The sequence below is a fragment of the Zootoca vivipara genome, chromosome 6 (assembly GCF_963506605.1).
Source record: "Zootoca vivipara chromosome 6, rZooViv1.1, whole genome shotgun sequence".
Classification (NCBI taxonomy): Eukaryota; Metazoa; Chordata; class Lepidosauria; order Squamata; family Lacertidae; genus Zootoca; species Zootoca vivipara.
The window spans coordinates 25,255,624-25,269,517 of record NC_083281.1 but is presented as its reverse complement, the minus strand read 5'-3'; the positions used below and the strand labels follow the sequence as shown (position 1 = coordinate 25,269,517).

At 45.9% G+C, this 13,894-nt stretch overlaps 1 protein-coding gene and 1 pseudogene across 2 annotated transcripts; one reads left to right on the top strand and one right to left on the bottom strand.

The window, feature by feature from the left end:
* Positions 1 to 2,379: 2,379 nt before the first annotated feature.
* Positions 2,380 to 12,564, bottom strand: LOC118087344 (chemerin-like receptor 1). Of its 2 annotated transcripts, none has more exons than XM_035119902.2 (2): positions 12,491 to 12,564; positions 2,380 to 4,701 (listed from the first exon to the last, which is right to left on the bottom strand). In XM_035119902.2, exon 2 carries the CDS (start codon positions 4,656 to 4,658, stop codon positions 3,594 to 3,596), a length of 1,065 nt encoding a protein of 354 aa, XP_034975793.1. In that variant the 5' UTR covers positions 4,659 to 4,701; positions 12,491 to 12,564; the 3' UTR covers positions 2,380 to 3,593. The 2 variants fall into 2 exon arrangements, with proteins under 2 accessions (XP_034975793.1, XP_060132502.1); XM_060276519.1 differs by lacking the exon at positions 12,491 to 12,564 and adding an exon at positions 9,025 to 9,040.
* Positions 8,327 to 8,585, top strand: LOC118087345 (small nuclear ribonucleoprotein F-like; annotated as a pseudogene).
* Positions 12,565 to 13,894: the final 1,330 nt, after the last annotated feature.

Sequence of the window (13,894 nt, the reverse complement as noted above, 5' to 3'; positions counted from 1 at the left end):
CACATGCAAACCGACTTTCCCCTTTATCTCAAGGCCTTCATATTGTGCAACAGGGACGGGCAGAAAGTAGATTTACCGGCACTGGTAGATAACTGGGGGGGGGGTGTGGCTTTCAGTAGATCAGAAAGGATCCAGAGGATAACTTTTAAAGATAGGTCCTTAGCTTATAGCAACCTATCTGCTTGGGCCTGGCTGTGTATCTGTACACAAGGCACAATCCAGACAAAGTTGAATTCTTTTAGGAAAGCTTTTAATGGTTAATAGATTGTATTTTATTTTAATATAAATTGTATTTTAATGTCTGTTGGAAGCCGCCCAGAGTGGCTGGGGAAACCCAACCAGATGGGCGGGGTATAAATAATATAGTAGTAGTAGTAGTAGTAGTAGTAGTAGTATTTCTGGCTCAGAAGGACCCTCCAGAAGTCCCTTTTATAGCACGCTGTGATTATGTGTGCTCATGGTGCTATCAAGGAGGTGACTATTTGTAATACTATTTGTTCCTGCAAAAATCTTGGGCTGGTCACACTGCTCCACTTCCAAGCAATGCAATCAATCAATCTGCCCCAGAGGCTGAGGCAACCTGGTAGATTCCTGATTTATTGGGCAGTCATATTCAGTGGATATATCCCATTTAAAAAAAATGAATAGCAGCATGGTGTGCTCTGGTCCATGGGGTCACGAAGAGTCGGACACGACTAAACGACTAAACAACAACAACAAAACTAGTTTTTAAATAAATAAATACCCCATAGCTTCCTGCTGAAATCCCATAACTTTTTATACCACGGATGTTCTGCTTTTCGTTTTGTTCCACTTTTGTTGTGCTATGGCCTGTCCACACATTTGTAATGTGTTAGCATTGGGGAAGCATTGCTGAACAAACTAAAGCATGAGTTTGCAACCAGTTTTCTGCTGTGTAAAGGGGGAATGAACTCTGCTAAGTAAAGGAACTTGCTAGCACAAGTTAGGAAGGATATCAATAAACAATATATCCTCTCCTGCCACCCTCAACATTCCCATACATGGGAGGGGGGGGGATGAGGAAGGGTATGAACCCTTTGATGAACCATCATCTCCAGATCCCCAGGTTCCATTTTTTTTAAGGACATGTAAGTTTCTGGCATATGTAGAACCTAAGGCAAAATGTACAAACATGTTTCTTCTCATTTGTGAGCGTGTGTGTGAGAGAGAACGATAAATTTGCCTGTCCCAGACATGGCTTTAGAGTAGCACAACCAGGGCAGCTGCACTTACTCGGTTCTGTGCTGTAGGGGGCACCACAACAATGCTGTAGAAAGGAGTGTGAGAGGCAGAGGTTGCAAAATTCTAGGGTAGCACAGGACGCCATTGAAATTTAGCAGCCCCAAATCCACCACGGCCAGCTCCCGCTTTCAGCATTTTACTTTCCCCGTCTGGGGTGGGGGTGGGAATCCTGCAGGTGTCCTTCGAACTTCCTCCTGCCTTGAATTACCTCGCAGAAACTTGGAGCGGGACCTTTTGTGTGGCTGCCCCTGTTTTGTGAAATAGCACTCCTGTTGAGATACAGTGTGACAAGGGTCCACTATCTGCACTTTACAGAAACAACTGAAGACAGTTTTTGTTCCGACAGGCTTTCCCAGCTGGGTAAATGTTACCACAAGTAACCATTACCACAAGTGTCCATTTGTTAGGGTTTTTATTTTAGTTTTAAATGCACCAGTTGCTTTTGTGTGCTTTAAACTATGGTGTAGTGGTAGACTCGTAATCTGGGGAACCGGGTTCGCGTCTCCGCTCCTCCACATGCAGCTGCTGGGTGACCTTGGGCTAGTCACACTTCTCTGAAGTCTCTCAGCCCCACCCACCTCACAGGGTGTTTGTTGTGGGAGAGGAAGGGAAAGGAGAATGTTAGCCGCTTTGAGACTCCTTCGAGTAGTGATAAAGCGGGATATCAAATCCAAACTCTTCTTCTTCTTCTTCTTCTTCTTCTTCTTCTTCTTCTTCTTCTTCTTCTTCTTCTTCATATTATCCAACGTCTTTGCTACATTAGAAGTGTTGTTAAAATCCTGCTAATGTTTTCATTTGCTTACAGGGGTCTCTTAAATACATTATAAATCTTTCCCACTCTTTCTTAAAACTTCTGTCTTCTTGGTTCCTGAGCCTTCCAGTCAGTTTTGCCATTTCAGCATAGTCCAACAGCTTAGTTTGCCATTCTTCTCTGGTAGGGACTTTATCTTCTTTCCATCTCTGGGCTAGTAGCATCCGCACGGCTGTCGTTGCATACATGAAAAGTCTTTTCTGCTCCTTTGGAATCTCTGTACTTACAATTACTAATTAAAAAGCTTCTGGTTTCTTTATAGAGGTTCTTTGAAACACATATAAAATTACACACATATTCTATGCACTAATACTCCTAAAGTTACCAGTACAGAAAAAGAAACGTACAATACATAATACAGTACAAAATAAGCCTTCAAAATGTACAAACGTGGGATCCAAATGCACGTACCTTTAAAGAAGGCCATGCCACTTTAAACAGCCATGGCTTCCCCCAAAGAATCCTGGGAAGTGTAGTCTGTAAACTGCTGAGAGTTTTAGGTAACCCCTTATTCCCCTCACAGTTACAATTCCCAGAGGTCCCTGGGAAGGGGTTTTGGTTGTTAAACCACTCTGCAAATTGTAGCTCTCTAGGAGGAATAGGGGTCTACTGACAACTCTCAGCGCCCGTAACAAACTACAGTTCCCAGGATTCTTTGGGGGAAGCCATGATTCTATGACTAAAGTGGCATGGTACTGCCTTAAAGATATAATGTGGATGGGGGGGTCTTGGTTTGTCCCTCTGGGGTTTCCATAGACAGGGGCGGAGGAAGGGGGTGCAGTGGGGGCAGGCTACTCCGGGTGTCACCAATGAGGGGGGTGACAAAATGCTGGGCAGCACTCACCGCAGGGCCTGCAGTGCGCCCGAGCCACGCATCTCTCCTGTCCAAAACGGTCCACCCACCACCTCCCCCTCAGCTGTAGGGTGGTTGAGTGGGAGGAGGCAGGCAGACTCCTTTGAGGCCCCGTGGAGCGTCCTGCCCTGGCTTGCCTTGCCCCTCTGGCAGAGGGCCCCACCCCTGGGCGCAGGGCACACACGCCGCCCCAGGTCCCCAATCGGCTTGCTCCGCCACTGTCCATAGAGCCAGCATAGAGTGTAATACTACACTCTGCAGGATAGTTTTAGAGTAAATAATATTAGCTTCACATACCTGAAAGGTAAGATTTGTATTTTGATATGCAGGCCATCCCAGCGTACAGCTTACAAAACAGCATAGACCTTGATTACCTCCAAGTGCTAAGCAACCATTTTGCTTCAGGCCATTCCCAACCCTCCATCCCAAAACCACTGTTTTGTACTTGGCTGTGAATTGGGGAAGGAGAGGGAAGACTCAAGGATCAGGGCAGAGAAAAGACTAAAGCAGGGTTTTGCAAACATGTGTCTCCAGCTGCTGTTGGACTACAACTCCCATCATCCCTAGCTAGCAGGACCAGTGGTCAGGGATCATGGGAACTGTAGTCCAACAACAGCTGGAGACACAAGTTTGCAAAACCCTGGCCTACAGTTTGCCCCTTCTGCTCTAGACAAGGTGACACTCTATCTCCAAACTGGATTTGCTCTTGGTTAACACCTGTGCTGAGGTCTCACTGAAAGCATTCTCAAACGCTGCAAGGACCGACGTCCTCAGTTTCTCCCTGAAGTCATGCCCTACAAAGACATACAGGAAAGGGTTCAGGCAGCTGTTGACGTAGGCCAGGCCCGAGGCCAAAGGTACCCCCACCACCAGAATGGTCTGCAGCCAGGGCGTTACTGTGGTGACTGACATCTCCAGAAAGGAGAAGACATGATAGGGGAACCAGCAAATGAAGAAGGCCAAAACAACTGCCACCATGATCTTGAAGGGTCTGCCTGAGCGTGTGAGGCGGCTGCCCTTCAGCCTGGCCGTGATGATGCCATAACAGAACAAGATGATGGTGAATGGCACCAGGAACCCAGCCACGAAGCGGGTCATCACCATGGCTCGGTGACGATCCTCTCCCAGCTTGGCAACCTCCTCCGTGTCCAGGTCATCCGACAAGGCAAAGTTGTTGTAGCAGTGGGTGATATTCTCCTCGCCAGAGGAGCTCCCAGTGTCCCGGAAGAAAAAGTATGGGGAGCTGAGAGCCATGGCTGCTAGCCAGATGCCCAGCGCCACCATAGAAGCCAGCCGGGGTGTGCGATAGTTCTGGGCCCAGACGGGACAAGCCACAGAGACACAACGGTCCATGCTGATGACAGTGAGTAAGAAGACGCTGGCAAACATGTTGAGGAAGGCCACGGTGGTGTTGAGCTTGCACAGAGCCTTCCCGAAGGGCCAATGAAAGCCGAGGGCCATGTAGGCCACACTCAGCGGGAGAAAGAAAGTGAAGACAAAGTCGGCTAAGGCCAAGTTGAGGAACCAGACAGTATTGACAGTCCTCTTCATGCGGAAGCCAGTGACAAAGATAACCAGGCCATTCCCTATCACCCCCAGCAGGAAGGCCACGCTGTAGAGCACCATGGAGAGCAGGTGCATGGAGTCACGGAGGCCGCTGTTGTCGTCAAAGTCAGGATAGTCCTCATAGTCTCCATAAAGGCTTTCTTGTGAGGTGGCATTGTCAGCCATTTTGGAGGAGGAGAACTTGAGCGAAATTGGGGTGAAGGGTGACCTGTGGGAAAAGAAACTACTGGTATGATTTGAAAGACATGGAGTAACATTATACACATACTGTTTGTTGAATGAGTTGGCTTAAAAAAATAAAATAGCCAGGGCATAAGGTCTTAAAACAAGGCTGGAGAATCTGTGGCCCTCCAGGCGCAGTTGGACATGGATTCCCATCGGCCCTACCTAGCATGCAGAGCACAGATTCCACACTCTTGACCTGAAATAATTTACTCAGGCTTGTAAATGCTAGCTGCTGACTGGGTTGTTTATGGTGATCAACAATCACTTCCAGAGAATTGCACAAGGAAAATCCTTTCACCCCACCCTGTTAAGTCATAGATGACTCATGTTGGCATATTTGTTTCCCCCAGAACACCATTTACTGAGCCACTGTTTTGGACTGCTGCCATATTTCTAGACTTTTTCAGCAGCCATGAGGACTAGCAACTTGGGGGTTGCTTTTAAAAAACCTACTAGCATCCTCAAGAAGCCAATTTTTCAATCAAGCATTAGACCATGTCCACATGTGCCCAGAATCCTGTTGGATATGCACACTCTTTTATTACCTAACTTCTTAACAGGGGTTGAAAATAAGGACAAAAACTACATACAACAGCCATGTGCAATTGGTCCTCAATGGGTTTTTATCTGCTTCTGCTTCTTTCTTTTTTTTTTTTACAAAATGCAGCCTCAGAGGAGGCATATTTGTTGGCGGCAAGATGCCGTAAGTGGCACCCCTCCCTGCACCTGTCCACCTCCTTGTTTTCATTACTACTGCCCATTTATTTCACATCTCCTTTTAGGAAAAGCAAGTGGAAGCTAAGAAGGAAGAGAGGCATTCAATTTTGTTTGCATTTTAATACAAAAATTACCTAATTTGTGGTTCTCAATACAATACACCAGCAGCAGCCAGCAATGTGACCTCCAAATATTGTTGGATGACAACTCTCATTTAGCCACAATTACCATGGTCACTTGTCAGTGATGATGGACGTTGTAGTCCAATGGCACCTGGAGGGCTCCACATTGTTTACCCATGCAATATGTGAAACCAAACTGCAATTGCCTATTGAAATTTGCACTTTTCCAAATTCTGTGATGCAGTTCTCCAACCAAACCCTCCGTACAAAATAGCAGGCATCAGGGTAAGTGTTCATAAAAATCTGTACATTGGTGAAAATCACATTCAAAAATGTATTACAGTTGGGGAAATTGCTTGCAAAAACATGCATGTTAGTCAAAAACTACTTTACAAATGTGTGAGTTTAGGACAAATCCACACAAAAAGGCTGTTGAATTTTCATGAGGATTCTTTTAAAAATCCAGAAATTGCTGCAGGAAAATGGTGAACTGAATTTAAGATTGGAAAAATGAGAGACTGAGAAACCGAAAAGGACAGGTCTGCCCTATCTCTAGGGGAGACTGTTTCCCCTTCTATCACAGCTTCATGCTCAGAGGGGCACAGTCAACATGTCTCCACAGCAAGGCAGAGCAAGCCCTAGGGGCTCCGGGGGTTGGCCACTTCCTCGAGTATAAGCCGTGTTGGGTACCCAAGAATATTGACCCTGGCTACACTTGCTCTTCCCCAGAGGCTACAAACTCAAAATGTAAATCCTGCAGGGGGGGGGGGCTTTGAAACTCTTTCCACGGATGCCAGTTTCCATTTTTTAAAAAAGCCCACATAAAAAAATGTTTTTGGCCCTGCAAGGAAAAGCTACAGGTTCCTAACACACTTAACATTTTCAGAACTGTGTTTTTTCTGTCTGCTCTTCCCAGTGTTTGAGATTTATCCAAAAGCTAGAGGATTCGGCGCAGCTCCCAGAGAAGGAAGACGAGAAATGCCACAAGCAACCATACATGGTTTAGCCACTAAGTGGAAGTAGAGATTTAAACTAGCAGCAAGTTTCTCTCCAACTTCTGCGATCTGCGAGTGCTGCACACCTTCCTAGCATCTGCCTTACGCTTTCCAACAGAGCTGGGTATCTTACCAGTTTCACTTTCAGGAGAAAGATCCATTGGTCTCCCATTCTGTAATTCCTTTTAATTTACCTACATCCTCTTTCCTCATATTTTTTACAATTATTTTCGTTTTCTTCCCATTAACCCTGAATCCTGCTACATCTCCATACCTTAATAATTTCTCTTTCAATTTATTTATTGTTTCTACTGGTTCCTCCAACATTATTATAATATCATCTTCAAAAGCCCTAATTTTATATTTTCTCTTCCCAACTGAGATTCCCTTAATCTCCTCATCCTTCTTAATGTCCTGTAATAAAAATTCCAGCGATGGGATAAACAGTAATGGAGACAGTGGACATCCTTTAGATATCTCAAATTCTTCTGAGATTACCCCGTTTACAATTAATCTGGCCATTTGTTTCTTATAAATTGCCTTAACTCCTTCCAAGAATCTATCCATTGCCCCAATTTTTTCCAACACTTTTTTCATGAATCCCCAAGCCAGATTGTCAAATGCTTTCTCCACATCAAGGATACACTCCTTTCACCTAAAGCTATGTTCTCCAACTGAACTCTTCCTCTAACCCAGGGTTCCCCAAAGTGCGGCCCTCCAGATGTTTTTGCCTACAACTCCCATGATCCCTAGCTAACAGGACCAGTGGTCAGGGATGATGGGAATTGTAGTCCAAAACATCTGGAGGGCCAAAGTTTCGGGATGCCTGCTCTAACCCATGGGTAGACAAACTAAGGCCCGGGGGCCAAATCCGGCCCAATCGCCTTCTCAATCCAGCCCGCAGACGGTCCAGGAATCAGCGTGTTTTTACATGAGTAGAATGTGTGCTTTTATTTAAAATGCATCTCTGGGTTATTTGTGGGGCATAGAAATTCGTTCAATTTTTTTTCTTCAAAATATAGTCCAGCCCCCCACAAGGTCTGAGGGACAGTGGACCGGCCCATGGCTGAAAACGTTTGCTGACTCCTGCTCTAACCTATGGATGGGGTAATATGGGACTTACAGCTCCCATCAGCCCCAGTCAAAGTGGCAAAACAGGACAGGGCTCCTGTTCCTTTAATACTTGTGTAGATGGGGGAGCTTCAGCAAGTGTATCTCTGTAAGCACAACTCTTAAAGGTACAGGAGCCATGTCCCATTTATTTCAGCTAGGGTTGGGCAAATTGATCAATTTCAGGTTTTTTGCTTTTCCAAAATTCTGTTCTCCACATTTCCACATCAATTCACGAATTTCCATTTTTGAGGCGAAGGGGAACCCTCAGGAAAATTTGCCAACATTTTAGTGCGTATTTCTCCTAATGCACACATTTGTATGGAATTTTGACTAATGTACGCATTTTTGCAAAGCAATCCCCCCCCAATATAATGCAGTACACTTTACCCCAGTATATGCATCTTTGCACACATCACTTGGCTGAGCATAGCTGCCAAGTTATCCCTTTTTTAAGGGATTTTCCCTTATGCTGAATAGGCTTCCTCACGAGAAAAGGGAAAACTTGGCAGCTATGCTTGGCTGAAGAACTGCACTGCAAAATTCAGAAAATACACATTTAGTCACTTCCGTGCTTTTTCTTTTTAGAGCTTTGGTGGGCACACGTGCTACCCGCAAGTAATTTTTTTGCTGCCACAGCTGCCCTTAGGTTGGCCTGGTTGCTATGAGTCTGCCTCCCAGTCCAAAGCCCTTACTAAATGGGCTGACTGGGAAGCCAGTAATGGTGAAGCTGAAGTGGGGAATGGAATACAAAGGCTACTTCGTCTCCATCAATGGCTACATGAACATGCAGCTTGCAAATACAGAAGAATATATTGATGGTGCATTATGCATTAGCTGGACACCTTGGTGAAGTTCTGATAAGGTGCAATAATGTCCTTTGTATAAGGAGAGAAGAAGAAGAAGAAGAAGAAGAAGAAGAAGAAGAAGAAGAAGAAGAAGAAGAAGAAGAAGAAGAAGAAGAAGAAGAAGAAGAAGAAGAAGAAGAAGAAGAAGAAGAAGAAATGAGAGAATAACTATTTTGGGGGGAAGTTGTTGTTTTTTAACTGTGCTAAGAAATTAAGTTATCCAGTTTTGTTGCTTTGCTTTTTAAAGGTTTTGTCAAGCAACATATTTAATGGCCAAAAAACAAACATTGCCATTGAAGAAAAATTACCACTATGGAAGAAAAATAAACATACTATTTCTGACAGTAAGAAGGAAGGAAGGAAGGAAGGAAGGAAGGAAGGAAGGAAGGAAGGAAGGAAGGAAGGAAGGAAGGAAGGAAGGAAGGAAGGAAGGAAGGATCTCATTTCAAAGGATTTATGTGTTTCAGTTCGCTTATCATTTTAGAAAGTGATAATTAGGTGGGTACACCTTTACATTTCAACTGAATCAAATTTCTCCTCCACTCCCAGTTTCAACGGGGCTTGCTGAAAACTTCAATGTGCATAGATTTTTCCCCTGGAAAAAAAGGACAAGAACAGCAGAGGAACACTCGGTTCAGAGCCACAGCCCCCAAAATATCATATTTAGCCACAGCAAAGGGATTTGTTTTGCCCATGTCCTGCAGGAGTTCACATTTCTTTTTCTTTCTTTTCTTTTTTGGTCTGTCAGTGCACCAGATGCCATGCAATTTGAAACTTTCCTTTGGCCAAGTCCAAAACTGCAGTGCATGTGCCGTGGTTGGGGTGTTCTATGGATTGCATAGTCCAAGTGATCATTTTACGAGGTTCTCGCCAAATTTATTTTCTTCATATGTTTATCTAAAATATTTTTAGGATGCCTTTCTGGGCAAATGCCTATCCAAAGTGGCTTAAAGACAAAGGCAACAACTGAGGAATAGAATAATAATAACACAAAAAGATGTCCTATTTTCTAGGTGTTGGGAGGTTTGAAGAACTGGTGGGTCAGAGAAAGAGGAGAGGGAAAAGAGGGCAGGGCAACATCCGAAGATGATCATGTAAGGGTTGTAAACATGGTGCCCACTGTCAGCGGCAGAGCTTCATGCTCCGCCACCGGAGACGGATAGCAGGTGTGCTGCCCCCAGTGACGTGGCGTGCGTTTTGGGAGCAGGGCATACCGTGCGCAGTGACATGACATGCGTTTTGGGGTGGGGCACGCCATGCACAGTGGCAGGGCGCATGTTTTGGGGCAGGGTGCGCAGGGGCGGGGCATGCATTTTGGGGGCGGGGCGGGCAGCGGCGATGGCGCCCCTATCTCCCTACACCCCTGCCCACTGTAGAATTATAGAACTGCAGAGTTGGAAGGAACTACAAGGAACATCTAGTCCAACCCCTGCAATGCAGAAATATTTTGCCCAACATGGGGCTCGAACCCATGACACATCCTGTACCAACTGACACATCCTGTACCAACTGAGCTATCCCATATGCTGGGGTTGGGTGGGGCAGATGTCACGGACTCCAACTTCTATCATCCCTGATCATTGGCTGTGCAGGCTGGGGCAGATTGGAGTCACAACTCAGAATCTTTGGAGGGTCCTGGCAACCCCTGCTGTTATCCATCGATGTCCCTGGAAGAATGCTCATAGCTCCAGGGTTGCACCATCAAGAAAAAGAAAGGAGCCAGCAGGTGTGGTTTGCCCTCCCCTGCCCTACAGAAACGAACAGAATTATAGCAGAGGCAGACAGAATTAGGATGATCAGATATCCTCCTTTACAGATGACAGTCTGTTGAAACCAGGACAAGTCTGGTTGAAAGATACAGTACTGGGTTGTCCCCAACTAAGTTCTAATCAGAGTAGACCCCAAGGAATGAATGGACCTAAGTTCTTGTTTTTTGTGGAGCGGGAGAAAGGAGGGAGGGGGTTTAATGAAATCTGCAGTGTCCTACTGCCGACTTCTTCCAATTTTAGCCAAACCGCACACCTGTTTGCCTTCTAAGAAGAGATGCCAAAGGGTCAGGCACCACAGAAGCTAGGGGGGCTTGAGCTGCCCTTATACCTCCCTCCCTCCCACCCCATGTTACAAGCACCAATTGAATCCTCCTTCTCAGCCCCTTATTTGACCCAGAGCTATATGGGTAGCCTGAGCATGATAAGAATGAGGATTTCAAATGATTATCACTTTTCACCCTACAGTTCCAGAATGGATTAGAGCAATTTTTAAATGCAGGTAACTCACAACTCACACGGGTGGCGCTGTGGGTTAAACCACAGAGCCTAGGGCTTGCAGATCAGAAGGTCAGCAGTTCGAATCCCTGCGATGGGGTGAGCTCCTGTTGCTCAGTCCCAGCTCCTGCCAACTTAGCAGTTCGAAAGCACGTCAAAGTGCAAGTAGATAAACAGGTACCGCTACAGCGGTACGGTAAACGTCGTTTCCGTGAGCTGCTCTGGTTTGCCAGAAGTGGCTTTGTCATGCTGGCCACATGACCTGGAAGCTGTACACCGGCTCCCTCGGCCAATAACACGAGATGAGCACCGCAACCCCAGTGTCGGTCACGACTCGACCTCATGGTCAGGGGTCCCTTTACCTTTAACTCACAACTTACAGACATTTTACTTGCACGAATTCAGCTATACACTCTTGGCAAAAAAATAATTAAAAGAGGATGGAAAGGGGCTGAATGTTCAGAGGGGCTGCTGCAAAGAATGCCCCACCGTGAGCCATCATCCCTCGAACACCTGATGTCAGTGGAATTGGGCCCAGAAACAAACTGGCAACCAAGGCACCTGTTTTGAAACAGCAGCTAGTCACTGCATTTTGGGCCACTTCAAGGGCAGCCCACATAGAGATTTGCTGCACTCCAAGCCTGAGCGACTTGAATAAGGGACTCTGGGACTTCAAGACTCTCATACACCACTGGGGGGAATAAGAAACTGGGAACAAGGAGCCAATACTAGCCTCACGGGGCAAAATGAGGGGGACGTGCAAAGCGGTTTGGCAATCACAATTCGATTATGGTGATTGTGCCACATTATGGCACTCAAAATTGGGAGGCATGTCAACAGCACTAAGTGCGTCTGTTGCGCTTTCATTTCTCGCCACAGTATTTTTTTTTATTTTTAGTGTTTTTTTAAAAAAGCATGCATTCTGCTTCCACAAGGCAAACTTCATTTATTTTGCATTCAGAAAAATTACAGGCAAACAGCATCAATAATAGACTTCCGGCTTATTACAGGCGGAGCTCAGGAAATGCAGCTGTGCCAGCCCCTAGAGCAGAGATGGGGAAGCTGTGCCTCCCCCAAACTTTTTGGACTGCATCCCCCATCATCCCTGGCCACACTGGCTGCAACTGATTGGAGCCCAATAACACATGAAAGGTCACAGTTTCCCCACTCCTGTCCTAGAACCTCAGACTATGGCCAGGAAGACCTGGGTTTAGGATTGCATGAATCTCACTGGGGGACCCTGACTTGGTCAACTTGCACTTTCAGCCAAACCTCCCTCGCAGGGTGGTTGTGAAGGTAATAAGGGAGGGAGTTGTGTGCTGCCAACTTGCAGTGCCCCCACAAACCACGGACTGTTCTCAAGTCAGATCCAACTTCCCTGCCTTATCTACACCCAATCCAGGGGGTGGCATTGCCGGCCAGCTTCCTCCCCCTTAGCCTCAGTGTTGTCCAGTGTTTTGCCCCTCAGCATGGAAGAGGATGGAGATGAAAAGTAGAATTAATTGGCTCCACCAGCCTTAGCTCTGGCTCCACCTACTCTTAGGCTCCTGTTTCTGGCCCTCCCATTCTCCAGTATACACCACCCATCGCTGCATGCTGCAATGAGAAGGAAGGAACAAACAAAGGAGGTGAAATAACAATCTATAAACTTTCTGAATGGGTGTTCAAACCCTGCATACCACTCCACCAAAGATAGGGAAATTATATCACTCTTACCTTTGAGCCCTTATCTCCCTAAGTCTTTCTGCTTTTCTCACCTTCCTGGCCTCCGTACCTCTGGTTCTGGGGTTCTTCGGGGACCTCTCGTCTGTCTCTGAGCTCTCTGAGAGCTACTGGTCCCTTGCAGGCTAGAGAAACTCACAGGTTGGGTGTGTGCATTCCTAGGGAGATGGAGAGTCCGGACGTGTGGCTTGAGGGATCGTCCATTACCCGCAAACCATTGCTCAATCACATTACTTTGGCAGCCTGCAGAGAGCTGGCACTGGGATCGCAGCAGGGGCAGGCTTAACCCTTTCACCCCTGGACTAAACAACGGCTCGGTGCAGCACTGACGTTCCTCGCAGCCCACCTCAAACATATTGGGAAAGTCTCGGCACTCCAGAACAGGAGCTAGTATTATATCAATAATCCAGCCCAGTTAATTGCTTCCAGAGGGTGAGGTGAGCTAGAGGTCGTAGCCCATACCTAGCATAAAGCTCCGTTCCCAAATGATCACCTTTCAAGCAGAGGTCCCAGAGTAAAACTCAGACTTGTTTGGTTGGGAGAGCTTTGTTCTTAACTTCAGCTTGCAAAAACAGAGTAAATTTCAAAAGTAAAAAAATAAAATAAAAGCAGTGTTAGGGTTGTGGAATGGATTTTCATATGTACTGTATTGGATTAATCTTAAGGAGTTTGTGCATGTTAGGACTTCCTCTGTGTCAAAGTTCAGCATAGCTTAGTTTCAACTTTAAAGAAATGTACAGTACGTGTCCCACCGAAGGAGGGAGGTAGACCAGAGCAACAGACAGTTCTTGTGTTTCTAGAGATGATGAATCATGCTTCTTCCTCCCAGAAGGTCTTGCCACAAACTGATCCCACATATCAGCCTTGTTTCTTCTCTCTCTTTTCCCACCATTGTTGACCATCTAGCCTAGCAGAGGGGAACCTCCAACCCATGGGCTGAATTAGGCCCATGGGGCCATTTGCCCCAAATGACACTCACCTGCCTAGGAATGGGGGTGAAGTTCAGTTCGCATTTAAAGTCAGTGCTACCTAAAAATGATTGACTTGCGGGATCCGAAACCAGGGAGAGACAAAGTTCCAAAGGGAATGGAGTAAATTCATTGACTAAATGGAAAGGAACTGTAGAAGTTTAAAGACACTTGCAGGACTGAAATAAATCCTACGAACTTGATTTAAACATGTTGGTAAAAAGGAACTGCGAGATAAGAGTGAGAAATAAAGCCGAATGGCAGGAGGGGGGAAGTCATAGCTCAGCAGAGCGAAATGAACTGAGATGGGTGAATATAAGATGGAATGTATTAAAGAAAAATTGTTTTTGATTTCTTGTTTATTTGGAAAAATCAATAAAAAATCATTTGAAAAATAAAATAAAGTCAGTGCTACTTAATTCACACTTCC